At 37.5% G+C, this 27,172-nt stretch overlaps 2 protein-coding genes across 2 annotated transcripts; one reads left to right on the forward strand and one right to left on the reverse strand.

Moving 5' to 3' along the window:
• Positions 1–1,847: 1,847 nt before the first annotated feature.
• Positions 1,848–3,023, reverse strand: LOC113226323 (cytochrome b-c1 complex subunit 1, mitochondrial-like). Its single transcript, XM_026458910.1, has one exon. It carries the CDS (start codon positions 3,021–3,023, stop codon positions 1,848–1,850), a length of 1,176 nt encoding a protein of 391 aa, XP_026314695.1.
• A 4,668-nt stretch (positions 3,024–7,691) lies between these two features.
• Positions 7,692–9,150, forward strand: LOC113228329 (cytochrome b-c1 complex subunit 1, mitochondrial-like). The gene has a single exon (XM_026461596.1). It carries the CDS (start codon positions 7,727–7,729, stop codon positions 9,137–9,139), a length of 1,413 nt encoding a protein of 470 aa, XP_026317381.1. The 5' UTR covers positions 7,692–7,726; the 3' UTR covers positions 9,140–9,150.
• The last annotated feature ends 18,022 nt before the right edge of the window (positions 9,151–27,172 follow it).

Consider the following 27,172-nt stretch of genomic DNA (forward strand, 5'->3'; position numbering starts at 1 on the left):
GACAACACTCTTGTACCTACATTCTTGTATTTCCGCATAAGAAAATAACACCGAAAAATGACTGAAATATTGACCAAAAACAATTGGTCTAAAAGGCAGAGGTGTAAGAAATAATTTATTAGTATCAATTGTATCTTTTTACTTGAAAATTGTCTGGTCTGCAAATCCGCATAAACGACCAATACTTTTACACCAAAAACATTTTTTGAGAAACACTTACGTGCCTGTGTTTATAACAGAGGATGCCATATTTTCTAAATATATGCAATTCTACGGCTTATTTTACGGTGGCGTCCATTCGTACCTAGCAAAAAGGTGGAAGCGTGATTTGTAAAGGTACATCTGTTCTCGAAATGTAATAATACTTATATTTATTGAAGTTCATGTTTAGAAGTATAAAAAAATAAAAATAGTTTATCTAACAATACGTTTATTGTGATTATAGCAGAATCCGTATATTAGTGACAAATCTATACCTTCCAATAAGACAGCGGCGATAACGATCGGAAAAAGCTTGTCAAAGAGCATGCTGGTGCTTTGTACTGTTCGTCAACGTCGGCCATTAAAGAACTTGAATGTATACATCTGTCGAATCGCATAAACTGGTCAGTTTAGTTAACTGACAAAATAGCTCAACAAATAAGGTAACCAATTTAAACTGACGATGTAGAAAACCAGCTCACTAATGCGAAGCTACCCGTTACGGACACTGGCGTGGTTAACTGATTCATATTACACAGGCCAAATTGAACTTAATTAAAAAGTTATAGATTAGACAGCACTTCGTAGTACCGTCCCGGAACTGTGCGGCTCCACCCACGGTATTGTTTAAGCGGCATTGTGCGACTTGTACGGTGCCCCTGATACTGTATTTGCTTTCAAGATGCACCACCATTTATATCACAGTTTCCCAATTATAATTATATCACAGTGGCCCTAGCGGTCCCAGTTGGCGCGGTAGGGCAGTCCTCGGAAGTAATTGGGGGGGCCTGCGTTGATGCTGTCCAGGGGTTGCTACCGCATTTGAAAAAATAACTGAATTATCTATATAAACTATACTACATATACATATTTTCTTGTGATTTTTTTTGTGTTAAGTTATACGTGTTTTCAATTATATTTTGTGGTGGTGGGCGTTGAAATTTTTTTATTTTGCCTAAGTGGGCGGTGAGCCAAAAAGTTTGGGAACCTATGATTTATATCATAGCCTATTTTACAAAGGGCGGTCTAATCTTTTAAGTTATAAAAACGTCTTTTCTGGGAACTAAAGAAGTTGGATACGGTTCAAGTTGGTTTTATTGAAAACGTTTTATGACCGTGAGGCGTTCAGACTCTGTATCGCGGCTGAAAATAATAAGTCTGCTGATATTCTCTGGATTTCAGGTTAGGATACCTTAGAGGTATATAATCTCACATTCTCACTACATTCAGCTACCTAAAATACAAAAGGAAAGATGTTTTTTAACTTAACTTTTTGATTTTGAGTCCGAGTGCGGTGTTACTCAATTTAGCCATGGGCGAGCGCACGCGCAGCTAGTGTCACGTGCGCCGGTTCGCCGTATTCGATGTTTTAATGTATATAATGTAGCGTCGACTACGAGTGCTCTGGTTATACTCAGATACTTTTATATTTTATACCTAGCTTTACATGATTAAATAAATTATAATTTTTTACAAAAGCTGTTTAATTTGAAAATAACCTGCATTCTATCATTTCATGCTACGTGAATGTCATTATGCATATCGATGCAAGTGGTTGCATTCGCATGGGGGAATTACGAACCGAATAATAATAATTCATTTATTTGTGGAAACACAGGTTTATTATACATGCAGGAATGTTTCGTTTATACTCGTAGCCAATAGTTAGAGGCCTTAATCCTGGTGTAGTCTGGGACCACTTCTATATTGCCTACCGCAGCGACGACCGGACTGCGGTCGTATATGAGTTCCTCGCACAGTTCCCTTACGCGGTCTAATTTTACGAACTGGTACTCGGTGACGCGATCTAATGTCGAGGGCCTCTGCCCGTAAAAAAGGAACCATCGTGCAAGATCTTTACAGGCGCCTGGTAGGGTGTCCAGCTCTGTGACCAGGGATGTTATGTATTCGTTTCTGGCTCGCTCCAATTCTACACGAGTCAAGGACAGACACAACTTTACGCATTGCTGTTGTAAGTTGTATAAGAAATCGTCCGCGTGCAACTTGGGCGCTGTATACTGTATGCCCCATAAGCCAGTGTCTTTGTATTTGAAGTAGAAGCTTTTATAAGCATCCGCCATGCCCGTGGCGGCGGCGCGGGCGCACATCGGCGCAGGTAAATTCCCCCGCGGCATACTTGCGTCCCAGCCCCCAATGAACGTGGTAGCCATATCCAAAACATACGCGTCGCTGTGACAGAAATTGGGTGCTTCAAAAGCGATGGCTACGTTGGCGAAAGGCAGGTCGTCGTTTCTATAGCGAAAGTCGCCGCATGAAAAGCGGTATACATAATCCGCGCACTTAGCGGGCTGCAGGTGGTTCAGATATAATGCGCCGAGATCATGTACGCACTGGTGCGTAGCGCCTCCAACCGCAACTAATACGGTGCGCGTCGGGTCAAAGTTCTGCCTCATGTACTGGGCTATGGTAGCTTCTGTGAAGTTGTACAGGTTTGTACTGGGCCCTAAAACCGATTGTGCGAGCGGTGTGCCGTGGAAAGCCGCGCCGTGTAAATAATCCATTAATATTTCATTGGTATCCTCGTCGTGATCCATCATCTCCAAATAGGCAACTGATTTGGCCACTTCAATCTCAAATGGGTTCAAGGCGTTCTGGAAAATGCAGTCTGAGAGGATATCGACGATAAGCGGCAAATCCTCGAGCAGGCACTCGGCGTAGTAGCCGACCAGCTCCTTCTCAGTGAAGGCCTTAAATTGAGCACCTGTGCATGTCATCTGTGCCTCCAATGCCTGTTTGGACCGATTTCTTGTACCTTTGTACACTATATGTTGGAAGAAATGTGCAATGCCGTTCTCGAACATGTTCTCATACCGCGAACCAGCATCAAAAAAAAGGCCGATACACGCGAAATCGACGTCGCGCCACTCGGTAACTACGCGCAAGCCATTGGAGATGCAAGACACTTGCGGTTGCGGTAGGTTACGTAGTAAGGTCATGAAGTTGTTGAAATTAGAGTAATAGCACATACTGTTCAGCGGCCTCCACAGCGGTTTCAATAATTTTGATGCAGCTAACATTTTGCGATATGCGATCAGCCTCAACAGTAACAAATATTTGTATTACAACTTTCTTAAAAATAATTAAAAATATGTTTGTGTAGATGCGAACAATGACACGTACCCAACATATATGTGTAAAAAAAAAATCAAATTTCTTCTAAAGCTGAACTTAAACAAATTAGACCGCGAGTGAACATAATGATAATTATTTCTTTCTAATTCGTTGAACCTTTTTGACATTAACATATGTTTTTTAATTTCTGAAAGAAGGTTAGTCGGTAAAAGGGTTATATTACTGACAAATGGTCATTTATCGAGTATACCGGTACCTACATACTAAATCTATGAGTAAACCTATAATTAGATACTAGATGATTATCTATAACGCGCCGGCAGCGAGTTATCTAGACCTTATAAAGTCCTTGACACGAAATAACTTCTAGACTCATTTTATACTGCTGCGGCACGGAATAGAACGGAAACGTCAATTTCGCCTCAACCATTCACGAGAATTCTCGCGATTTGGGTAGTGAGGGATATATTCTATATGTATATATAGATAGATATTATCATTATTCGAGAATATTTCCGAATGCGGACATATTCTCGGAGACACTGCGAGAATGTTTCCCAAATGCGAAATTTACATAAAAAATTGATTTTTTGTTATAAGATCATTTTTTTCATTAGGTACTTGACGCTGCTGTTGAGATAAACCCATTTTGGTGAAAAACCTTAAAATTTCTTAAACTTCCTGAAATTTCGTTGACTTTCCAGAAATGTCATTAGAAAGTTTCCAGATTCTACTGAAAAATATCTTACTTTCTTTGTTCACCACATGGTGATGATTTTATTTAATTTCATTATTTTTGGAAAACTTACAGCTACATAACAAGAATAGAATAAAGTATAATACACGCCTGACAGGCCAGTGCATGTATGCTGAGCTTATTTTTTTCCATCGTATATGATGCTGAGGGCTATAATTAAAAATTTCCATAGATAATCATTGACAGTGATAGAAATAAACTATAAAGTTAGTTGCCGACTTAAAAAAAAGAACATAATGAATAAAAATAAGGAAATTAAAAACGTTAAACAGTTTAAGGCTCAACTCACACTGGCGCAGAGTCGAAGCGTCGCGCTAATGTGAGTTGAGCCGAATCTACATATTTGAAGAAAAAACATATCACTGAGTAAGCGCTTTAGTTTACTTGTACTGGTGTTGTACAAGTCTCTCACCATATCTATTAACTAAGGAGTTAAATGAGCGAGACGCTCTATTTAAAAATGCATTTTGTCTATAATTTGTCCTAACCCTAGGAACGTAAAAAGTGATAGGATTTTTCAGTGCAACCTTGCTTGTGCGTAGTCCTATTTGCTCAAGGAGTTCAGGGTAATTGACAGTGCCGTTTGCTATGTTAGTTAGGTAAATCAAATCAGCCATTTCTCTCGGTTAGTATAATGGCAGAAAGTTAAATTTGCGACGCCTAGTCTCATAATCTGGTAGAAATATACCGGCTCGATATTGCAAGTAACGTAGAAATCTCTTTTGGATACCTTCTATTCGTGCGGAATACACATCATAATGAGGATTCTACACCTGGCAGGCGTATTTAAGATGGCTACGTACGTAAGAACAAAAAAGTTTTGATACTTTTAAATTCCGACGAGATTCTTAACACAAAACCTAGCGAACGAGAAGCATCTCGTTCATAAAAGCATTTTTGACTATAATATTATCAACATATGCTTATCAAACAACAATTTACTATCAAAAGTTACCCTTAAATCTTTAATCGAGTGTACTCTAGTTAACGAAGCATTACAAAATGTGTTTTTTATTTAATATTTTTGTGGGTTTTCGAGTATAGGTACTCACGTAGCATTTTGAAACATTAACGTCCAATTTGTTTACTGTATAGTAATTTCGAAATCTGATAAGATTATTCTGAAGACAGTCATTTATATCTTTAATTTTACGCAAAATTTTCATGTCGTCTATAAAATGTAGGCATATAAAAGTATTTTAGAGTTCAGAAAACAGGAAGCGATACTATTTACGAAAATTATGAAAAGTAGGGACCTAGTAATGAGCCTTGGGACACACCGGAGGGGATGTCCATAGGCAAAGATGAGTAACCACCTAAAACTACTGTTTGACATCGACTTCGGACATAAGAAGATAACCATCTAAACAAATTCCCTCTTATACCCATTTTTTGTAGCTTTTCTAACAATTTTATGATCGATTCGATCAAAACACTTAATGTCTATAATAGGAATAATCCGTATATATTATATCAACTTGTGACGGTTCAGATATATCCGTAGAAAGAGATTCCGCACAAAGTAAGAGATTCGAAGTGGTAGACCTACCTCTCAGAAAACCGTGTTGGTCTAGCGAAATGCAATGTTTGAGCACGGGATAAAGTTGTGAGTAGAGAATTTTTTCTAAGACCTTCGCAAACAGGTACAACTTCGATATTGGCGTATAATTTTCTACCTTGGGCACTTTTTGTGAATGGGGGTGATGAAGGCAGATTTCCAGAAGCTTGGGACGATGCCTTCAGAAAGAGCGGCGTTGATGATGATGATAATGTGATGGTGGTGGTGATGATGATGGCGACGATATTGATGATGATAGTGATGATGACTATGATGGTAATGGTAATAGTGGTGGTGATGAGCCAGTGTACTTAAACTCAATATCAAATAATGTTTATTTTATAAGTAAGCAAATTATAATAATAATATAATAACGTACACCCTCATAGCCTCGCACTAGGGAAACCCTGTATTGCGGGTGCCATGAACACATACATAGACAACCACAGATTACATCCAAATTCACAAGAGAAATAAATGTAGACCGTACAAATATTTCTCCCGGACCGGAATTGAACTCGGGACCTCTGCGCGGCTGTCCAGTATTGTAACCGTTGAGCCACAGAGGCAGTTAACACTTGAAATCGTAACACTGATTAAACTCTATTGCTCATTCATAAGGGGAATCTCCCTGAGAAGAGTGAACAGGAAACTCAATGGGATGCTCTTTATAATAATCTAAACATTTATAGTTTAAAGAAATTGACATTCTTGCCTTAACACGCCTGTCCATAGCAATTGCAGAGCCACTCAGAGCTTTACATCGCAAAGATCTGAAGGGACCTGCCGTGCGCCCTCTCTCTCTCAGGGTGACCCCTAAACAGTAATACTCACATTAAACTGTTTGTTCAATTGTGTCAATTCGGGTGTATTTTTTTTGTACGTTTGTTACGCGATTATGTGTATGATTTGTGAATCGATTTTGAAGATTCTTTTTTGTTGGAAAGAGGGTACCTCCTTAATGCTCCCATTTTGAATATGAAGGAAATATTCCACCTCTAAGGGTGGCAAACTAGGGGATGAATCCGGTTTCGCGAACTTTCCGGTTACCGATTTCAATAAAACTTGGCAACTAGATATATGTAATTCTACGAACTTTTGGGGACGGTTTTTTTAAAACAAATTTTAGTATATTCCTTTGAGATTGGTTGAGTGACAGTAACATTATCAATGCCAAACATAATCCGGAGCGTTATTTAACCGACTTGAAAAAAGGAGGAGGTTTTCAATTCGACTGTATGTTTTCTTTTTGTATTTATGTTACGCGATAACTCCGGTATTTGTGAACCGATTTTCATGATTCTTTTTTTGTTGGAAAGGGGGTATTTCCATAGTGGTCTCATTTCATTTTGAAAAAAATCATCCACCTCTAAGGGTGGCTGTTCACACATAAAGATTCATTTTTATAAATAGCGCCTAAATTTTACTTAAGGAGCAATTATTTTAATGGTTGATTTTGCTATTTCTCCAATTCAAGGCGCTTTTCTCTCAATATACTTCGAGTAGTGAGAACCGATTTTTATTATCTCCAGTGTCAAGTCCTGTATAGTGGCGAATTTAAGGATATTTCAATAAAACTTAGCAAATAGACGTAATTCCATGTACTTTTGAGGTCGGTTTTTTTAGTACTCTGTACTGAGATTATTTCGGTAAAAAGCTTAGAGGATGAAAAAAGGTAAACAGTTTCCACGTAATACAGTGGCATAAACGCAAACCGCGAATTATCACAAAATAAAGATAATCTTTGAGCACTCGGTGGTGAAGTGGATAACAAACTTGGACTTGACGTATCCTCGGAATTCAAATTTACTGGGAATTGGATCTTTATACCCGACTAGACCCCAATCTGACCCACCGAAGACGAGGCTTAACACCTTTAAATTAAATACTGGACTGTAGACTTGGCGTATGCCTATTTTTTTATGAAAAGAAGAAGAAAAATCAAGACTTGGCTGTATGGTGTCAAACCTGTGCCTTTTCTAAATTCTCTGAATTTCTGAATGAAAAATGCAACAACTCAATAGGCCAACTTTTTATCTTGTTTGGGGCCAAACCTTCAAAAAGTGAAGTAAAGAATAAAATAACCGCTCTCAAAATATTTGTCTAAACTTTTCAAAATGTGGAAACGTAGTGTACATCGTGGGGTACTGGGAATTCACCGGCACCTCAGTTCAAAGGATGCCTCTGCAATTTTCTACTTTGGTAGTACGCAGCAACCACCCGTGATCCCGCCGTGTTGCTGGTCTGTAATTCCTAATGGCATCCGTGTCATTACTGAGCAGACTTGTTCGCCTTTCGCATGCGCTGCCCTCTTTTGCGAAACTGGCCCGCGGTACGAGCATACTCTCAACAACGGCGTTAGCCATTTTCTTGAATTCGTCGCATACAAAGGTTTCTGCCGCTATCAAAAGACAAGCTTCCTCAGTTACATGGAATCAATCGGTGCCCGGTTCTGGGCCAAAACCACTAGAGAATGGCAAGCGTTCATGGGCACCTGTCCCACTGAAAATGCAGGTGATGTAATTAATGTCCTCGCGAGGATCATGAACGATCTGCAGTTAGACGATTGTGAATTAGCAATTGCGAGAGCGCAGTACACTCACATGTTACATGACGTTGACAATGATCCCAGAGGGCTTGTGTTTGATTTCTTACATGAAGGTGCTTTCCAAGGTACTCCATTAGGATTCTCTGTAGCTGGTTCATCTGGAAACTTGAATCTAATTTGTAGAGAAACTTTACGACACCATTTACATAAGCAATATCAACCGTATAGGTTAGTTGTAGCTGTATCTTCTATGTTCAATCATCATGACGTGGTGTGTATGGTACAGAACGATTTCGGATGTTTGATGCAAACGTGTGCTGACCCTGTGTACTGGCCGTGCCGGTTCTGCGGGTCCGACGTCCGCTTTAGAGATGATTCGATGGGTTTCGCTCACAGCATAATAGCTATTGAAGCTCCCGGCTATAGAACTAAAGATTACATGACGTTTAAAATTATGGAAGCTATGTTAGGCACATGGCACATAAGTCGTGGTCAGGGACTAGGCACCTGGCCGGGTTTAGCTTTCTGCTCAGAAATCGGTAAACTGTGCGTCAGTTTCGAAACTTTTTATATACCTTACCGTGACATTGGATTGTTTGGCGTTTATTACGTAGTTCGTAAGGAGGCCGATCAAGATGACATGGTGGCGATGATAACGAATTTTTGGAAGCACTTGAGCATATTGACAGTTTCGCCGGAGGTAGAGTATGCGCAAAACGTATTAAAATTGAAGTTTGCGAAGGAAGTGAACGGCTGCATCAATTCTTGCATGGACATGGGAGTGCAGATGCTGTATACGGGTTGGCGGCGAAATTTGGAGGAGACGTGCCTTGAAGTGGAATCAATTAAACCCCACGCTGTAAAAGAAGCAGCGAAACATTATTTCTACGATCGGTGTCCAGCGGTGGCTGCGATCGGGCCAGTCGAATCCTTAACAGATTACACCAGAATAAGAGCCGGAATGTTTTGGTTGAGGTATTGAGTTTTTAATTATATTGCTATGTATGATATTTAATTTTTAAACTATATATTTTTGTGTTGGGAACCTCAGTTCAAAATTTATAAAATATAAGAGATTTTTGAAACTGATTGAAAGATATGTATTTATTTGACTACCATTGTAACCTATTGGACTCGCTGAAAGAAATAAACAAAATAAAAATATCGTACTACAAACACTTGCATGAGATTAAATAGGTACTGGTGTAGGGGAGAGCGGGGCTGAACGTTCCGATTTTCAAATAAGTTGAAGTTTTATACTGAAAATGAAGGATTTGATTTTCAACATGTGGAAATATTGAACAAATGTTTGTCGCTTTTTGTAATTGTATAGTCACTTCAACTAATATCTCAATAGTCTTTTTCATAGAGGCAAATTTTTGACAAATTTCGGAGCGGAACATACAGCCCCGCTTTGGGACGCATTGTTCCGTCTTTGAGGCAAATTGTTTCTCCTAAATTATGACAGGATAACAAGGAATGTCTTAAATAAAACCACCTTTTTTATAATTGAATGTATCTAATGTTTATATTATGTACAACTGACTTTAAAAAAAACTACATTCTTATTCATCAGTAATATTATTATTCATAGCTCATTTCTTCATCTGAATACACTTGAGAGACACATAAGTGACTCTATCATCTTGTCTAAATAGTTGACATGCTCCGGTTTGTAGTTTCGCATCCTTAAAACAAAGAAAAATGGTCATAAGAATATTAAGTATGATTGCAGGTCGATTGGGGAAGTTGTTCCTAGGAGCAACCAGCCCCTCGAGGTAGGAACTTATAGCCCCAAATTACGTTTTTATACAACATACCGGCAAATCAATGAAAAAAATACTCAAACAATAAGATTCCTTAGTAATGTCACTACAATTTAGAAAAGTTACGTATGAATCGGCCCATAATAAACAAAGACAGACTAAAAAATTTAAACAAAAAAAAATGTAATTACGTAATGTTTTGACATCTCCACCCACTTCCGTCGTAGCCGAAGTAACTGAAATGGCTGCCGGGAAAGCGCATCACCTGACGCTTTAACGACGTGCTTCACATGTATTGCTATATATTTTTCTTGCACAGTTATTGCTGTGAGAACAACTTACCCCGGAAACTACCAGTCCCGGTCTCCCCTACTTCAGGTACATATTATAGGTAGAGAAGGCTTTTAAAAGGTCAGAGAAAGTATCTTATGATGTTGGTGTCTCATACACACATTTAAACTTTACTTTGTATATAATTATTTCCTAAAATCTACATCAAAAAGCATGTTAGAACACTTTATTGTATATAAATTTAATTTTTAATTTAATATGCAGTTAATATCTATTTCTTTCATAACATAAATAAAAAATATTTCTTCAAAATAGTGATGAATCATGTGTGTTGTCAAGTATGTTTGTAGTGAGGAGTGGGTATGCATGTGTGTTTTGTGTATGTGTATTATGTATATATTTACGTAAAGTCACTTGGAAATAGGTAAAAAACTTAACACAGGTAAAAAATACCTATTTTACACAGAACTACCATTGCACTGTAAAGTAAACTTTTCAATTGTAACATATTTTTTATATTTGGGGGTTGATGTTGCTGGCTTCCGTAGTTTTACCCTCGAGACCCTACAAGTGATCCCTGAGTCGTGCTAAAGAGCAACAAATACTGGTGGTAGGGTTCGGCTGTGGCTAGTCACCACCCTCACAAGATGCAGTCGAGTCGCCAAATGATCTTCACCGTGTTCCAACTCGTGTTCGGGAGTTGCTATTAGGAGGTCGGGTCTGAATACTTGTATTGTGTCTGATGACAAGTTGTAGCTGCTTGTACTGCCACATTAAGCACTAGGTTCTGGAAGCTAGCGGGATCCGAAGCACGGTGCACCGCTGGCCGACTGTGGGAAGTTGGGGGCCCAAGTAGCGGGAAAGCCACCCGTGAAAGGCTGCCCCGCCACCCAACGAAAATCCCAGAATTCTCCACCTTGCCGGTTGGCGACCGGAAGGAAGGACCAGGTGGCCATCTCCGTCCCCGAGTTCTCCAAACTGATTGTATCGACGTGTGGCAGTGTGAGCTTACTGCTTGTTTGAATACGACGCAGTGCCTCGTTCAACTGCCTTCCTCCTGTCTATTCACTTCTCAAAGCAATATGAAAAGTCATAGAAAAGGAAAAAACTTTACAGCGGTTGCACGTTCTCTCACTAAAAGTACACCTCACTAACATCCGAGGTCTGCACTCAAGTCTCGTTTCGGTCCACTACCTCCTTGAAACCGACCCACAGAGACGCGGATCAGATGTCCGACTGTTAACAACTGATCCAGACCGCTAGTCTGTGGTTGTGGAGGCCCCACTGGGTACTTCCGACCTTTGTCTGGTGAAAACTGAATCCGTATACTGATGACCCGATCAGGGCCCTAGTGGTATGAGACGGGTGTGGCGGCACAAGTTAGCAGATTGGGACGAAATGCGCCATTTCTTTGCATCACATCCCTGCCGGCGTGCTTTACTTCAGAAGACCCGTCGAGCTGTGCTGATGCTGTGTTCGAGGTCTTGCGTTTGGGTATGGAGTATTACATACCATACTCTGATGTACCCAATGGACCCCAAGCTCGTCCATGGTTTAACTGTGCTATCTAGTGTTGTGTAACGGAATTACTGAACCAAACAGTTCTTTGAAGGAGTTCTATTACTTGCCATAGATGGCATAATTATGCATGAACTATTGAATAATTATGCCATCTGTGACTGACTTAAAGCTAGGAATCCTGTAAACATCATCGCAGATAGGGACACTCTTCGTCACTCAATACTTAAATATTTTATTGAGTATCGGAGTAGGAAAGAATTATGTGGATTATTCTGTCTCTAGGATTATAAAAGATTATTGGATTTTAGTATCCATGCAATATAGGTGCTTTTTATTTGTCATAAAAGCACAAAATTGTGAAATATTTAGAAAAACACTCAATTATGTTTCATTTAGTGAAAAATTACACTAAGTGTTAATGTTACCGATGATATGATACGCCTTCACCGGATACATTTTTATTATTGCTATTATTTCGACAACACAAAAAAGAATAATAAACCGTAATTCACTCAAAATATTTTTGGTTTACGTAGTGAAGTGCAGACAACAATGATTGGTTATGGTAGATATATCATGGCTACAAAAGTACGCCCTACTTCACACTTCTACTCAGTGATATTATACCTTCCACTGGTTTATTATTCTGTGAACGGAATGGATTGGATTTTCATCAGCCAAATTAACTCGACCGGCCTATGGCCTTAATCCGTATCATGTTCATGTGAATCCAAAAGGTATGTCATCGGAACCTATTTGTTAATAAGTATTTGTTACTATTTTTGGCAAAGAGCATGTCACTTGTTCGGTGAAACTAACACTCTAACAGCAATTTCAGTGATGGTGGGTGGCTCAGTAGGAGGACCTTCACAGTCTTGCAATCAGAAGCTTTTAAAGCTAAGTTTAAGTTTTTAAAGCTTTCTTATGCGATCACCATAGTTCGCTTACTATGCTAGTCTGCTTGTTGGAGTTGTTATAATATGTTCTCCGTTAAAGAACCCATGCACAAGGGATACATTTTTGGTGACTATTGTAGGCACTTCATTTTAGGTGTTTCAGTGTTTGTCAGTTTCGATTTTCGTATGAAAATTTATTAAAGTCGTATGGTTTTAATTAACGATTTCATAAAATTTCCATTTATTAACCCTATATAGAGGCGCATTAAAGGAGCCTCCTGCCAAGACGTACTATTTCTTTCCTGTACGTTTGACGCACCCTGGGCAACAATCGTCGAGTATAGTTGGCAACATAATATTTGCACTGATTCATCTTATCGCTTCATCTTTAGAGTACAATAGGATAAAAGAGTGAGCCGTCTCGCTAACGCACGTGCCATCTGTAGTAGCAGTAGAGCTCCTTGTGTAAGAGTTCATCCAGGATAGTACTGCCACCTTACCTATTTCTGCCGCCAAGCAGTAATGTCAGCATTACTGTGTTCCGGTTTTGAAGGGTAAAGGTGCTGGTGAAATTACAGGTACATGGGACTTGTGTCTTAGGTTGACGGGGGCATAGGTAGTGCCCCTCAGATCTTTGCAATTTAAAGCTCTGAGTGGCACTGTAACTGTTATGGACAGGCGTGTAGCTTACCATCAGGTGCACGACTTGTTCGTCCCGTCACTTAATGATACAAAAAAAGTTTAAACACTTTTACGCATTGGCACTTAATCCTAACCTTGGTAATCTTTATGCGGAACTACCTTGTCGAATTTGTAAGAAAGAGTCGGCAGACAGTATTTTACGAAGTACCTACGAGTTTAAAAAAAACGACTTGATCAGTAAATAAATAATTCAAAACTAGAATTCAGAAAAAGCATTTAACGCACCTAGGCCCGTACCGTGGACCAAGATCTTTAGTCCATGTACGTTTTAAGCAAAAGAAGTGTTTATGGTTTTATTACACTGTTATAATAGAAAGGATAAGTTGTTCCAAGAGATAACATTCATCGGTGCAAATAATATTTCTTCTACTATACCTTACGCCGATTTGCAAATCCTTTCACCACAAAAAACAAGCATTATAAGAAGAAGAAGAACCCGATATTCATTCGTGCTTGATTGGACTTTAATAAATGTCGCCGGGCTAATAGCCCAATGGCAGTCCAAATGTCGTCAAATGACGACACGCACAAATCGTGTGACTGGTGGTAAGCGATACGTCACTGCCTGCCATTTCACCAACACAAACCAAAAACACAAAAAATAATGCTCACATTGCTGCTTGACGGCAGAAATAGGTAAGGTGGCAGTACTTCCATGGTCGAAAACTAAAAGAGCTGCTGTTTACACACATAATATTTGCACACGTTATAAAATCGATATATTATTATTTCGTATCTGTTCGTTGAGTACTATATTGCAATTTATTTGCGAGTCGTTCGTCTGTCACCATCTAAAAGTTTAACTTGGACTTTGCATTATTTTACTTGTGTAGAAACATTTTTATTGAATTTGCTCGCATAATATACTTAAGTTAGTACTTGTTAATAAGCTTTAAACACCCGAGTAAACAAGAAATTAATAAAGTTGTAGCATAAGAGCAAGATAGTACGAAATGAATATTCTAAGATGGTGAGAAGCGTTCGTAATAGCGGATAATTTGCCAACTCTGCTATATTAAAAAGGCTTTGTATGGCAATAAAATGAGCGTGTAGCGTCGAACTCTTGTCGGTAGATAATCCGCCAAGGATTAGACATAGCTGTGTTTTAACATGCTGTACGAAACGCTAGTATACTAGCGACGAAAGCATACCAAGCTTTGTTATGTAGTACTTTCTAACTATAAAACAAACATGAACTTTGAGTAAATGCTACATTTATTATACGGCGAAGTGGAAACAGTGGGGATGCCGTTGTTACCATTTCATTTTAATAATGTCTATCATTCTGCACATGCTCTATATCAATTTAACGTGGTACAAAATATTCAGTCAGCTGTGTACTCGGGTGGCAAGGAAATTACACCATCTCTCTGTTTCCTGTCATGACCGGTCAATGCGAGGGTTACGTCGACCCGGGCCTTGTTGCGAACCATCAAACCTTTTGAATTAGAGGGAGAACGGGCAAAGTGAAATAAATTTGTTTAACATTTCATATGAGCAGTATTTTCGGTTTTCCTTCTATTAAAAATTTACCACGCGACGGCCTGACTTGCTTGAATAATTTAGACAGCAAATTTATAGTAGAAGGCTCCAAGACAAGTCTTAAAAGGACGTGTCCAGAAGTGGTCTTTCCGTCACACGTGAAACGGGCACTCGTCAAGTCGAACCCCCTGACAATTTATTTGAATTACAGTGGAGTCGACTAAAAGCGGCTATAAAAGATAGTCTCGTGGATTTCAGCGAAACTTGGTTGGAAGTAGTGATGTAACAATTATGAAGGTATAACATAAAAGATATCGAAAAAAAAAGAATGAAATACTATCTAAGGCAAATAATTGCGTAATAATACTAACTCCATCGCCTTTTCAGTACCAAGCATTACGAATATTTATAGTAGAGGGTTTAATCAGGACCTTGATATAAGTAAGAAACGTATCACATCTTTGCATATGGGAAACTTTTGCCAAGGTATCGATCTATATACGACTCTATTTGGATAGACGACAGCTTTCAGGTTAAACTCAAAATAGCAACGTCTAGCAAGTTCAATGTGTTTTTGCATTTGTAAAATTAGCCAACTTAAATTTAGTTCCACTTGTTTTATTTTTTTTGCATTTGTTTACGCCTGTTGTGTTCATGTTGAACTTCTGAGGCAACTTTGTTTAAAATTCGTAACTATTAGTTTCATTGACTTTATGCAAATGAAAGTAATGAAACTGTTAAGTGCCTCGTTACTTGTCAGCGAACTCACGTAAAATCTCATAACCGTAGCTTAGCTTACGAGTTACACAAAAAAGGTTATGGAATTAAATTAACACTACGCCGATTACTAAAACGAAATGAATGCGGGACAAAAATAGAAGCAACACTATTTTGCGGCAGCCTACCAGTGCATTACCAACTGGAACCGGGTCCAAGTCCCAAGGGATCACCCGGGATACAAACTGCGGGAAAGAAGCGCCATTCAACTTTGTTTTGTTTGGCTATTGCTGCAAATTGGAATGAGTGGAATTTTCAATGACGTTGACGAGCTATTATTATATTATTATTATTTGCTTTATTTTTCTCGGCTTGTTAGCTGGTTTGAAACGCATTTACGAACCGAAGTCAATTATTATTATTATTATATTAACTTCGAAACTCCGTTAATCAGCGAAGATTTGAGAATGAGAAAAACAAATGATAACTTATTTACAGAACAAAGCGCTCACGCTTGGTTTCCGTACATATCTACGTAATACGCCGGCGGTTCTGCTGCGAGGAAAAATATGTAGTTTATAATTATAAAAACTCGAGTGTAGTAAATAAAAAGAGCAAAGAGCGTAATTTTTTTTAGGATTTGACAATAATTTGTAAAATACACAGATTGGAATGTTAAAGCATTATCGGAATGTTTGTATCCCTTTCAGCCGATGAAAAAGCAAATTCATCTAGAAGAGAAAATATTACGTTATGCGCGAAGCGTTGGCGCCCGGGCGGAATGACTTATTTTACGTACACTGACAGCGAAAGTATGGTCCCGACCAGACACCATAATATCGTTATTTCATGTGTAAACAAATTACAATTGAAAATTGTCACATTTAGTAGTAGTAGAGTCACTGCTGGTGAAACTACATGTGCCTACATAGGACTTCCAATTATGTCTCAGGGTGATGGGCGCAGTGGCAGTACCCTTCACATCTTTGCAATTTAAAGCTGAGTGTCACGGCTACTGCTATGGAAAGGCGTACCGCTAAACACCAGACGTATGACTTGCTCGTCCTGTCACTTGGTGCCATAAAAACAAAACAAGAAATACAGCATGAATATTCAGGTTTATACATAATAAAAAGTAAGCATACAGTTTCTTCTATATGTGTTTATGGATAAAGTGAATTATAAAAGTTTATTTAAAAAAGACTAAAAAGTTGAATTACAAAAAATCTGATCCAGCCATTGACTTACAATTATATGGACGTCGGGGCCACGCTAAAGAGTGTCCGAACTTATAGGGCGTTAAAATCGTATAGAGCGTCATTCACGCCTTAGTCTTCGTTTGTTCGACTGACAGCGAAGCAAGCAAAATTAGACAGTACTGCGATGACATTACAATTTAAATTCAACGTTTTAGCTTTTTCATATTTCTTTACATGTCACTACGTTTAAGTAGGTTGACTTGGGACATTTTTTTCGTGGTTTTTGTATTAGACCCGTCGTCCATTTATTTGTAAGTCAATGGATCCAGCCCAATTATTTTCAAATTTCGCGCATTCGGCAAATGTTTATTCTTTTCCATCCTTTAAGGGCAAATGACAGCTTCAGTTTCTTGAACGAGAGTTGTGTGTTGGCTAAGAGCAGCAAAGGATCAGTTAAAATATCGTCTGAGCAGTATAAGGCTCAACTCACACTGGCGCAGAGTCGAAGCGCCGCGACGCGTCATGTTTTTCGCCTATAGTATACGCATCTCTATTTTCCCATTATTAAGGTACAAATTTGTGTAATGCAAATATGGAAACGGGCGTCGACGCGCGTCGACGCCGACACTTGGATGCAGTCAACGCGGATGTTTGTAATTTGGTAACCTACCACAAACTCGAATTTCTTTTTTCCAAGTTTCATTACTCACGGTTCGATTAACACGAACACAGAAATGTCTTACAGCAGAAGTATCGTTTGTCCGAAAACCTATTATTATAATAATTATTACACGTATGTATTCTCTGGGTAGAAGTTTGTTTGGTCTAATCATGTTTGTTATACTGTCTGTTATCCATATAATTTATATTGCTGAAAATTTGTTTCGACTAAGGTTAGGTTAATATATGAAAAAGCCGCACGAGTCGAGCGAGCGAAGCGAGCGATTACAACTCGATTAAATTAAATTGCACCTCGTTCACCATATTTTCTAAAGATGCGAGGTGCCTTAATTTGATGAGTTGTATTGTGCGACACGTTCCAATACATTTAATATCAGTAATAGGAAATAATATAACACAAAAATTATTGTGGATATCGTTTTTTTACAAAATTAAAATATTCAATTAGATACATTGGTCAAACGATATGTTGGGAAAATAAAAATCTGGAAACGAATAACTTGTCTATATTAAGTGCTTTATTGAATGTCAGGATGTTTCACCGCCATAATATTCAATTATTTCAATTGTTTATTTATTAATCTGACAACAAGCACTAGAAAAATTCGTGAGGTCCGCTGGTTCGTTCTGTGGCTTTGTTGGCAAAGTGTCTGGCACGGTTTGGTAGAAGACGTCGGTTCGAATCTGGCCAAATCGAAGAAATTTTTTTTAAGTGTTCAATCTTTGTATTAATAATTATAACAAACTTGTCTATATGTCAAAATAGTGAAACATTAAATGGTGTAATGAAAAAAACCGTAACATGTTTTCGGACAAATGAAACAAAATCTATTCAATAAAAGTCTAAAGGTTTTCGGAGAAACAAAATTCTGTCTAGCTTGTGATAGGTAACCTTGTAACTTGCGTGACTGTAACGGCCTTCTTTGTAGCTTGTGGGTATTGCTGAAAACGAAATTTTTCTTACGCTCAGTGGGTCTGATTTCGATGGAGGTAGTGACACAATCGAAAATGATAATGAAGTCTCCGAGTCTCTTGTTCAAACGATTGATAATCATGAAACATCTCCTGGCTCTACTACTTATACTCTTATGTATAAGAGTAAAGTTTGCGATATTTAGACTTCGGTTCGATGGCTAAAATATCATCTTTAAGATAACTTTATTATATTCCTTATGATGAGTAATTAAGAAAAAATGTTAATAATAGATTTCTACAAAATCGTTTAAAAAGAATAAAACACAAAAATATAACAAATTATGAAATACGTAAGCCCGTTGCACCAAGTACCAAGTACCAATACGTGAGACTTATTAAATACAAAAAAATGTACTGTGTAGAACAATATGTTATCCACAATAATTTTTGTGTTATATTATTTCCTATTACTGATATTAAAAATACCTTGAAGCTTCTATGGCAATCTAATTACCACAACCTGCGATTTTTAAATCTTTGTGTTCTGGAACACTTTAAATTATAGATTCCCAAACTTTTTGACTCACTGCCCACTTAGACAAGTATAAAAAAAATTCCACGCCCACCACCGCAAAAATAATTGAAAACACGTATTATTTTTTTATGTTAATACAAAAAATCACAAGAAAAAAAATTATATATACTTTTGTATTGCAGTTTATATAGATAATTCAGTTTTTTTTCAAATGCGGTAGCACCCTCTGGACAGCATCAACGCCCCCTAAGGCTTCCGAGGCCCCTACTTTCAGTTATATATGTCTAACTACCTAACCTCCTACCTCCTACCCCCCCTAGGACTTTTCAGTGCGCACTGGGAGTGCGGTAGGGACCACTTTGGGAAACTATGCTTTAAATAATACATACCATCTGGGGGACCATGGCCTTTAATGACAAATTGAAGAAATGAAATGAAATTTGTTTTACTTTCCGTCACAAACAGGCTTATGAGTAGAGGTACTTATAATGCGCATGCTGTTTTGTGAGAGACTGGTGTAGAGATAGGTGTAAAAAAACCTGTATTACAGGTCACCAGACTTCCACTCTGCAGATGAACAATAAGGTTGTGGCACAGTGGTTGTGATACCGGAGAAAAAATTAATTAAAGTACGTATTAACGTAATTTCTAAGTTATTATAAAATTAGTACTATTCTAAATTCAGTAATGGGAACCCCCTACGAGTTAATTCTAATAATCTCACGATATGTAAAGAATGGGTACGATTGAGTGTTTATGGGTAATTTTCAGGTAAGTTTTTTGTACTCAATTTTAGTCACTTTTTGTTTTTATTAAATTACTCGAATATATCATCGTGAAATGTTAAAGAATATTTCTGATTAGGTGTATAGTAAGTATGATGTGTATGGGGAGTATAGTATGTGCCGGTGATAGTCTTCTAACAGATTGCCTTTGGAAGCGTGTTAAGAGGAAAGCTTTGTATTTAATTTAACGTGCGTTTACAAGACATTTAGCTTTTTTCTCGTCGGGTATATCACATATATATATATATATATATATATATATATATATATATATATAAATATATATATATATATATATATATGTTCAGAGGTTACAGTACTTCAAAATGAATCCGCTTCGAGTTAGCCGAATATAATCTGACCTATTTTTACATCGTATACTAAATAATACAACAAAATGTTGTAATATTCTGAACCAAATAAATAACATAACAACAAACTTTACAAGAACAAACATACTTTATAAATACCCCCATCATAAAATAACCAAAATACTCAATGTGCCGCGATGCCAGACTAACCTTGTTCTGTACAGTCCACTACCTAGATTATCCTCTACTTACAACCAAATTAACGTTCGAATAGATGTAGAAATTTTTCATTCTTCCCGTAATGTTTTCGAAAATAACATTCTCGAATTGTGTCCCCAGTAATTTCATAAGTTCTTTGTTGTTCTTTTTGTTGGTTATTATTATTTTATATTACGTCTGTAATAGGTACACATTACACTGTTATCTAAGAGTAAATGTACTACAGTTGATGTACCTGATCCATAAAAGAAATAAATAATAATAATAATAATAACGTACACTATATATTGCCCCGCACTAGGGAAACCCTGTGTCGCGGGTGCCATGGACACACACGTAGACAACCACAAAATACACCCAAACTCACGAGAGAAATAAATGTAGGCCATACAAATATTTCTCCCGACCCGGGAATCGAATCTGGGACCTCTGCATGGCAGTCCGGTATGGTAACCGTTCGGCCACGGAGGCAGTTAAACATGTTATTTATTTGTACAACAAATAAATAATTTGTTGTACAAATAGGGTGCGAGGACGCAGAAGAAATGTTGACAAATACTGATTTTAACGGTTTGGGTTGGACAGACATTAACGGTAGAGATTATCTTTAGTATTTAAAATAATTTGAAAACAGACTCGCGTGACTCGTGATTGAATTTAATGTCAGATTTTTATATAAAACATTGCCCAGTGGCATGACTGTCTGGAAAGTTCTAACGCCGTAAGTGTGTATTTAGCTTGTTCGTAGTCGTCACCTCGTTGGGTGTATAAATAAACTGCTTTGCCCTTTCAGTTGATTCGACGATCCAATCTTAGGAACTTGCGTTTTACGTTATTGCAACCAGATTGTACGTGGTAGAGAGTTAGTTTTCTGGAACAAATTAAACTTCGAATGTTGACATGTGCAAATTTTAACGGACACACTATTAATGCTTATTTTATGCTGTCTCTCAAATGATTGTATAATTTTGGAAAGTTTTCTTCTAAAACAATATGCATAATGTGTGTACACCTTCTATATAAAAAAGGCCAAGTTCACAAACAAGAAGTGGGGAAAAAAAATAGAGATTCGCGCCTACCGCATCTAGCTAGATTCGTATCGTATCTTATCTTGGTTTCTTTGCTATGTAAATACTACCTCTGTAATTTATTATGATAAATAATAAGTTACATATACATACATATACAGGGCGTAGGTAGTAATAATTTTGCACTTTATTATTAGCACAAAGTGTCAAATTGCAAAATACGAATGGTGAAACTTGCCGAACGGCAGCGGTGGTTCTTGTGACACCAACGGCTACGGCGCCGCCGCAGGCACGGACCGACAAACTCAAACTTGAGCATTGATTTCTGTTTAAAATGAAACCCTGTAAAGTGAAGGCGGTGAGAAAAGACGAATTTTCAATTTCGATTGATTGGCTATTCAGATTACGCCAAAAGCGTGTGTGCTAGAAATGTGCCTTGGCGAACGTGACCGAGTTTTAAATTATTTTATTTATTTAAAAACTAAGTGCGCATTTGACCTCCATCTCACCTGACGGAAAGTGACGATGAGGTCGACGATGTAGCATGCATATTTAAAAAATGCCTATTCACTCTCGGCTTGAATAGGTCCAAGTTATAGCGCTCGGGGAACAACTCTGCAGGCAGGGAATAAATGTGGAAGCGAAACGCTTCGTGCGAATACTGGGAATATCCACAACATATCCACGGCAAATGGTAAAATTGACTGTCCGGAATTGCTGTCCATGATTGGTCTTCGTGCTAACGCACTGGCTTTGCGGCAGCGCCCTCTGCTTCACATACCGAATGTCCGCACAAATTACAGGCAAAATACATTCATGGTACGTAGCTGTAAAACCTTTAACAAGTATAGCACCGATAATGACTTTGATTTATTTGCGTCTAGCACTGCATCTATAAAGAGAACTGTGGGTTTGAATTATTTTAAAAGGCAATAACTGGTAAATATTTTAAATATGGTGGATGGGTATGCTCAAATTACAAGTAGGTATATAAATCTTATTATTTTGAATATATGTATGTATTAAATAGTATAGTTGGATATGTATATATTTATGTCGTTAATATTATTATTGGACTTAAACTAAATTAACCAAAGTGTATATGCGTATGCGTATGTAGGATTAGCAATTAGTGTTAACATATGTTTTGTATTTAGATTTTCATATGTGAAGGTTTTTAATAGGCTTATAAGTTTACATTTAGTTTATAAATTAATATTAAAGAATGCTGTAAACCTTCCTAAGAATAAATAAATAAAAAATAAAAATAAAAACATACAATCGGTTTGAAGACTGTGGGGCGCCCGAAACCCCCACCAGCGCTGTGTGACTATACAAGCAGCTACACCTTGTCTATAGAATGCAGCTGTTCAGACCCGATCTCCTAATGGCAGCTCCCGAATATGAATCGGAACACGGTAAAAACCATTTGGCGACTCGACTGCGTCGGGAGGGTGGTGATCATAGATATCTATGGTGGTGACTAGCCGAGGCCAAAGCCAGTAGCTATTACTCGTTTAGCACTACCCAGGCGTCACTTGTAGGGTCTCGAGGTAAACCCTACGGAAGCGAGCAACATCAACATATGTCTCATACATGTAATGTTATTTTCGCGCTAGTAATGCCCAACACTACACTTCAATGCGTCATGCATGATTTATCCATTAAACTGGTGTGAAGAGAATGTGAATCAAGAGATGATTTAGTGGAGTTAATTAGGCGTCGTAAAAGTGTCATTTCGTTGCAGAGACGATACAACCATCCAATTTGTTGGTAAATATTAATTATAATAATAATTTGTTATGAATGGTAGTTCACCTCTCCATCTTCTTCATAGAGTGTCGTAATCATACTATTTTTTCATTTTTACGTGAGACGCACTATAAGTTTCCGGAATGAATAAGGAAAAAATACTATAAATGGTCAGAAATGAATTTGTTGTTTCTCAAAATATTCTTCGTTAGCGTTAATGAACTTTTCATACGAATGAACCAATTTTGAAAACATTTATGCCACTCCTACGTGATAATCTCTGAAACATATTTTTCATATTCTTCGACAGCCTCTTCAGGTGATGAAAATCGTTGACCGCGTAACTGGTTCTTAATTTTTGGAAATAAGTAGAAGGCACAGGGTGCCAGGACGGGACTGTATGTGGGATGGTTCATAAGGTCAACGTTGTTCATCTTCAAAAATTCATTTGTCTGTCTGGCCGTGTGAGGGCTGGCATTATCGTGATGCAAGATGATACGGCGTTTACGGTTATTTTTACGGAGTTTGTCAGTAACTTCCGGCAAACAAATGGTAGTGTCCCAATCACTATTCACGGTACAACGACTCTCCAAACCTATAGTAGCCACGTGTCCAGTTTTATTAAAAAAAGAAGCAATCATCCGCTTAGAGACACTTTGCACGCGCGCTACTTTGGTTGGTTTCGGCTCATCTCGAAAGACCCTACCCTCGATTGCTGCTTTGTTTTGAGATCGTGACTATAGATCCATGTTTCGTCACTTGTTACTATGTCCCACACCAAATTTGACGCCCCTTCGTTGAATCTGGTAAGCATAGCATTGCACCAAGTGACGCGATCCGTTTTTTGAGCCTCAATCAAATTGTGTAGGATCTACCGAGAGCACAGCTTTTACACACACAAATGTTTGTGTAGTATTGATTGTGTTTGACTTATGCCTATGCCTAAAGATGCCCTAATCTCATGGTATATCACATGTGTTGATCATACGGCGCACAGCATCGATGTTTTTGTAGTTCACAGCAGTGGACGGGCGACCATCACGAAATTCGTCACTGGGATTCACACGACTGCGTTTGAATTCTGCAAACCAGCTACAAATAGTTGTCTTGCATTGTGCTTCATCACCAAAAGCAGTTTGAAGCCAAGCGTAGCTCCGTTGAGCTGTTAAATACACTTAAAGTTGTAAAAAATCATACTACGAAAATTTTCACGAGTTAAAAACATGGTGATGTAGACAACCAATTTCTAAAATGACGCCACAATGTAAAAAGTGACAGTCAGATGAAACAAACTATATTCTACAGCCAAAGAGTTCCATTTTTAAATGTTGTAATTACTTTTTAAATATTATTTATGTAAGTGGCCAGTTCCGGAAACTTATGGTGCGCCCTATGTATCACACTAATTTATTCTTCTACTTCTTCTAAAATAGTCGTTGCAATGATAAGCATTATTTCCGCCTAATTTTTGTTGCGTTATGTGATCATCTTGCAATACGCTACTCATTAATGTACTGTACACATGCATGAGCGATCTCTTTTTGGGCAGTTGGTAGACGGTAGATAGTTACTAAATTACTTTCCACTTGACTAGTGTCGGGAAAAACAAGAATTTTTTCGAATACTTTCCCTATATATTTCTTGTATTTTTCTTAGAGGATGGAAAGTATTTTTCTACATTTGACAATTGACACCTGTCAAAAGTTGGGGACACTTAACGAAATCGATAGAGCTATCATAAAGATTTTTTACAATGATACTCTTTTTTCACTGTTGTCTAATCATTATAAATCTCGTTTTTCTCTAGCTTGCTTCTAGCTATTCAATTTTATTTTATAATTTACGTTCAATAAAACGTAAAAGGATAATTGTAATCGAAGAATACGAGCGTTCGATTTATATTTTTTTATTTTTTTTCAATTTTTCACAAATTTTTCCGGCAAAATTTCCACTAATAGAAATTTTTCTGAGTATTACTCAACAGTACATTGACTGAATTGCTTGCATAGTCTGAACCAGGTTTTATTAAGAGGCTTTTCTTAGAATTTTATTTTATTAGAGTTTCTATGTTGTTGTTTCTCTTATACTGTTCATGGAAACATTGTTTTTGCTTACTTAGGTTATGTTGCTGGAATTTGGTCAAACATTTTTTGCGATCCGCGCTCCTTTGACTCCCGTGTTGGTAATGAAATGTTTCTGAATAATGAATTATGTTTTCATTGTTTCAACGAATTCTTTAATATTTTTTGAAATCTCTTTTAACCACCAAAAAAGGGGTCACCTTTGACGTTGTATAATAGTACTAGTCTGTGTGTCGAGGTATGGTATAGATAGGTGTACATTCACATTTAGCCTAAGTATGTATTATCAAAAGACAACATTAAAAGACCATAAAACAAATTGTGGACTACAAATAGATTGAGTAATCGGTTTAAAGTTATGATTGGTGTTCCTCGGTGTATCAAGCACTTGTTTACAACATTTATGTAATACAATATTTATAGTAGGCAGCTACTCGACTTATAGTGCATCGTGCACCTAAGACTATATAGTGCACGTTACGTTAATTTGTGAATGTTTAGTAGAGGTGAAGGTATAGTTCATAAACCTTGTACCAACTCCCATAGGATCAGCATGGCTGACAATGGCCTACACCCCTACCCAGCAGTGGGGCTCATAATGGATTGATTATGTTGAATGATTAGGTAATTAATCTTATAAGCAATCCTGAGATTTTTATTCCAAATCAAATCAAAACATTATGAAACTCGTTTATAACAAATTATAATAAACATAAAGAGGAATTTTAAGACTAACAATTATATATATAAACTGAAATGAATATTAAATAATATCAGAAACACTACCACTGCTATGCTTCTGTATTTATTCATGGTCGTAATGGAATCTCTCAGCGGCAATCACAAAGTTATATGGGTTTATGTTAAAAAAACGACTATTTTTTCCTCTGAAAATGAATAGGCAATGAACATAAGTCAATGGTAATTAAACAATATTGAACAACAAAATGGTTTTCCTTTTAATTTTGTTATTGTCATCATTTTCTCAACTATTTTATCGTGTGGTTATGTGAAAAAATAATAATAATAATTGCGTACGCGACGAATTTCACGACCACCGCTGCTGCAGCCTGATAAAAGGCGAGAAAGCTCGCGTCAAGCACGATCGACACTCGATCACTGTCATTCATAATAAGGGTTGGTCGTGTTTCATGAACTAAAATCATGTACTTTTGCTTTAAGTCTTTATAAAACCACAGATTTGTGGTTCCATTGGAAACTTAACGGTGTTATAATCCCGAGGCTCGGACCCGGAAAGTTCTCCTATGATATTCTGAATATATAGTATACGACTGACGTTGACACTAGCTATCGCCCCACCCAACCCACCTTCAGTCCCCTCATCCTATTCTCACTTTTGTCTTTCCGAAGATGAAATAGTCATGTGGAATGAACATGTTTTTGGTGCTATTAGACTTATTGTTTTTACTGTAGGTGCCACTTTTATTGTCCAAGATGTCGTATATAGATTTGACTTTACAACGACTCAATGTTTTGATAAGTATCTTTCAGATTGAAACACCTTTCACCATAAGCAGCTCGACTACTTCAGCGCGAGGTATTTATCTATTCGACTTCGTGTTCCTCACGGTTCCATTTTCGGGTTGATGCATTTGACATTGTTCTAACATAAGACGTAGCAGTTATAATCTGCATGCTGGCGATTTGCAGCTTTAAGAATTTCGAATATTTGTGTCATTGTCACAGTGGATGATAGCAATGGCGATCTCTTTCATGAATCGGCGTGGTCAGAAAATAACTGTCTAGAAAAAATTGAAACCAAAATCTCAATTAAAATATATCTTTATTTCATGTTAACAAATTACATTTGAATTCGTCACTTTCTTTATACACTAATACTCATTCGTAAAGTAAAATCCCGTGAGAAGAATGAGGTCGTACTCAGTACTAATTTTAGGGGTTGCACTTTGTAAAAAGACATTTATCATTTAAAATATTTATTTCAAATGTCACAGATCGAAACAAGATGAAAGAGCTAAACGGGTCACTAGCATGGAGTTTTGTTAGCGAAGTACACAGAAGCTGTATAAGTAATAACATTTATTATAAAGTTTTTGCTTCATTGTAGTTTTAAACCTCGTAAATTGCAAACTTTGCACATTACCGGAATTGT

Source organism: Hyposmocoma kahamanoa, unplaced genomic scaffold, assembly GCF_003589595.1.
Source record: "Hyposmocoma kahamanoa isolate Upper Pololo Valley unplaced genomic scaffold, ASM358959v1 100021, whole genome shotgun sequence".
Taxonomy (NCBI): domain Eukaryota; kingdom Metazoa; phylum Arthropoda; class Insecta; order Lepidoptera; family Cosmopterigidae; genus Hyposmocoma; species Hyposmocoma kahamanoa.

Coding starts and splice junctions, on each gene's coding strand:
- LOC113226323 (XM_026458910.1), bottom strand. CDS start 3,023: ATGTTCGAGAACGGCATTGCACATTTCTTCCAACATATAGTGTACAAA.
- LOC113228329 (XM_026461596.1), top strand. CDS start 7,727: ATGTGGAAACGTAGTGTACATCGTGGGGTACTGGGAATTCACCGGCAC.